At 40.0% G+C, this 2,786-nt stretch overlaps 1 protein-coding gene across 1 annotated transcript in view; it reads left to right on the top strand.

The window, feature by feature from the left end:
• The window catches only part of Prkch (protein kinase C, eta), a 228,744-nt gene that overhangs the window by 73,833 nt on the left and 152,125 nt on the right, over positions 1 to 2,786 (top strand). Inside the window, exon 2 of the mRNA XM_013013856.1 lies at positions 448 to 511. Within this exon, the coding sequence (XP_012869310.1) occupies positions 448 to 511 (64 nt within the window). The remainder of the gene's footprint in view (positions 1 to 447; positions 512 to 2,786) is intronic.

Below are 2,786 nucleotides of genomic sequence, written 5' to 3'. Positions count from 1 at the left end.
CTTTTTTTCTTTTTTGCTTATGTGGTGCTGAGGAATCGAACCCAGGGCCTCAGGCATGCAAGGCAAGCGCTCTACCACTGAGCCACCTTCCCAGCCCCTAAAAAGGCCATTCTTATGACAGGTGTGGTTTAATAAAAGGCCATTCATTCATTTGAGAAGTGTGCATCAGTCATGGATTTCTCAAAAGAAATCAACAAGTATGTAAGTGCTTCAAGAGCCAACAAAGGAAGAGAATAAAATTCATCAGGAAAGCAGCCCTGAGAACAGTTTCTAGATGTGCTTTTCGACCTTTATAATATCTTCAACCTTTACTTGTACCCTTGCCCCTCTCTTGTTTAATGAAAGATTTCGATTTGATTCATGATTGCTACAGTTGATACATTTAGGCTTCTCTGTAAAGGATATTTTAATATTAAAATGTATCATGTATTTTCCTTCTTTTTCTAGGTGGATCTGGAACCAGAAGGGAAAGTGTTTGTGGTAATAACTCTGACTGGGAGTTTCACTGAAGGTAAGAATGAATTTGAGGGGGTTCTGGATTAAATAATCTCAATTCATATCTTCAGAGGAGTTTCTGTGATGGAAATTATCAAAAGGGCATTTTGCAAAAGATGTTTAAAAATGACTGGCTTAGGTTGGGTGGACTGGCTTTTTATTGCCAATGGTTCATTGGTCCAGAGTGCATTTGAGATATTGGACAGTATTGAATATATGTTTGTACACATGTACATATTGTACAATATTGTACGTATGTTTGTACATGCATGTATTTAGTTATTTATGCATGTGCACATACCTGGCTGCTATCCCTTAGCTTTTTTATTCAAGGCTTCATCTTTTTGCTAGTTAATTAGAGATACTTTTATCCCACAGACTTTCCAGCCTGGGCTAGCTTTGAGTTGTAATCCTCACATCTCAAACTGCTGAGTAGTTAGGATTACAGATGTGAGCCACCAGTACCGGGCTTTGTGCTTTATTTAATCTATTCATTGAGCAGGTTAAATATCTTAAGCTGAATTTTTTTTTTTTATCGGTGGTGGGGCTTGAACTCAGGGCCTGGGCGCTGTCCCTGAGCTTCTTTGTGCTCAAGGCTAGCACTCTACCACTTGAGCCATAGCAGCACTTCTAGTCTCTGATTGAGTAATTGGAGGTAAGAGTCTCATGGGGACTTTTCTGCTCAGGCTGGTTTTGAACAGCTATCCTCAGGTCTCAGCCTCCTGAGTTGCTATATTACAGGCATGAGCCACCTGTACCTGGCTGTTTTCTTTCATTATGGTTTTGCTTCTTTTGAATCTTGACAATAAAGTTCTACTTTAGGTTTTTGCTTTTGTACCAGTCTTTTTTATTATCTCTGAATGTCCATGGAAGAAAATTTGGAATCATATCTTCTCTTCTTTCTAATCTCCATATTATTCTTCTCTCTTAAGGAAATCTGTACCTCATTCATAGCTACCAAATTCTACCCCTTGTCACATACAATGCCATTCTTTTTAGTTGAGGTAAATTTTATTTGTGGTAAAAGGAAAGATCAAGTGAATAATTTGGCCCTGGCTCAGTCAAATAAAATTAGTGTAATATTAGATTAAGTCACTAATAGAACTTTCTCCCAATGGCCCTGAAGCATGGGCCAGCTGTAGAAGAAAGAAATATGGCAATGAGAAAGGAAGCCAGATTGCAGGGTTTGTAAGAGTAACTAAATGTTAATGAAGTTGTATCTTCTGTAATTGTGCTGACATTGGAATACACTGGAATATTCTTACTTTTTCTCTATCTTTTTGTGCTGATTCTAAGGCTTAACTAAGAGCTCCATGCTCTCACGTGGCCTTTTTACTCAGCCAGTATTCTGCCTTCACTTTGGCTTTTTGCTAGTTAATTGGAGATAGGAATCTCATGGTCTTTTCTACTTGAGTTGGCTTCAAACTGTTATCTTCAGGTCTCAGCCTCCTGAGAAGCTAAGATTACAGGCATGTGCCACCAGTACCCAGCTTTTTTTTTTTTTTTGCCAGTCCTGGGGCTTGAACCCAGGGCCTGGGCACTGTCCTTGAGCTTCTTTTGCTCAAGGCTAGCACTCTACCACTTGAGCCACAGTGTCACTTCCAGCCTTTTCTGTTTATGTTGCACTGAGGGAGTGAACCCAGGGCTTTATGCATGCTAGGCGAGCACTCTACCACTAAGCCACATTCCCAGCCCATTGTTTTTATTTCTTAGTTTTAGTGATAAGAAGAAATCACCAAGTCATTGGAGAGTGAGTCCTTACTAGGTCAGTCCAGTTGTATTTCTTTCGGAGCTGACCTTGTGCATGTAGTAGGCTGAGTTGATCCTTAGTAATTCCACCTTTCCTTTAACCAGTCCTTCATGCTGTCTAACTTAGGTATAAATGCCCAGTAATCTCCTTGTCTAGTAATAGTTGCTGATAAGAAAGACAGTGAATTCATGAACTAATTCATATTACAGTAATTAGTATTGCTGTCTTAGTTCTCCACCCTTCCTAGGTGGGTTCACATATTTAAGAGATGCCAGAACTGTTTTATTCATGAGACGTACCTTACTTAGTACTAAGACTTCAGGGAAGGTGGCATCTATGTGCTGGACATGTATTACGAGCCCCAAATCTATTTTCTCTGTCTCCCATTCTATGAGGTGTTTTTCACTTTAACATTACTGGGGGCAGCACAAGAGTTTAAAATTTTCTTTTTTTATCGGTGGTGGGGCTTGAACTCAGGGCCTGGGCGCTGTCCCTGAGCTTCTTTGTGCTCAAGGCTAGCACTCTACCACTTGAGCCATAG

This window comes from Dipodomys ordii, unplaced genomic scaffold (genome assembly GCF_000151885.1).
Source record: "Dipodomys ordii isolate 6190 unplaced genomic scaffold, Dord_2.0 Scaffold2, whole genome shotgun sequence".
NCBI lineage: Eukaryota > Metazoa > Chordata > Mammalia > Rodentia > Heteromyidae > Dipodomys > Dipodomys ordii.
The sequence above is the reverse complement of the archived record's forward strand: the minus strand, read 5'-3'. Positions and strand labels throughout refer to the sequence as shown.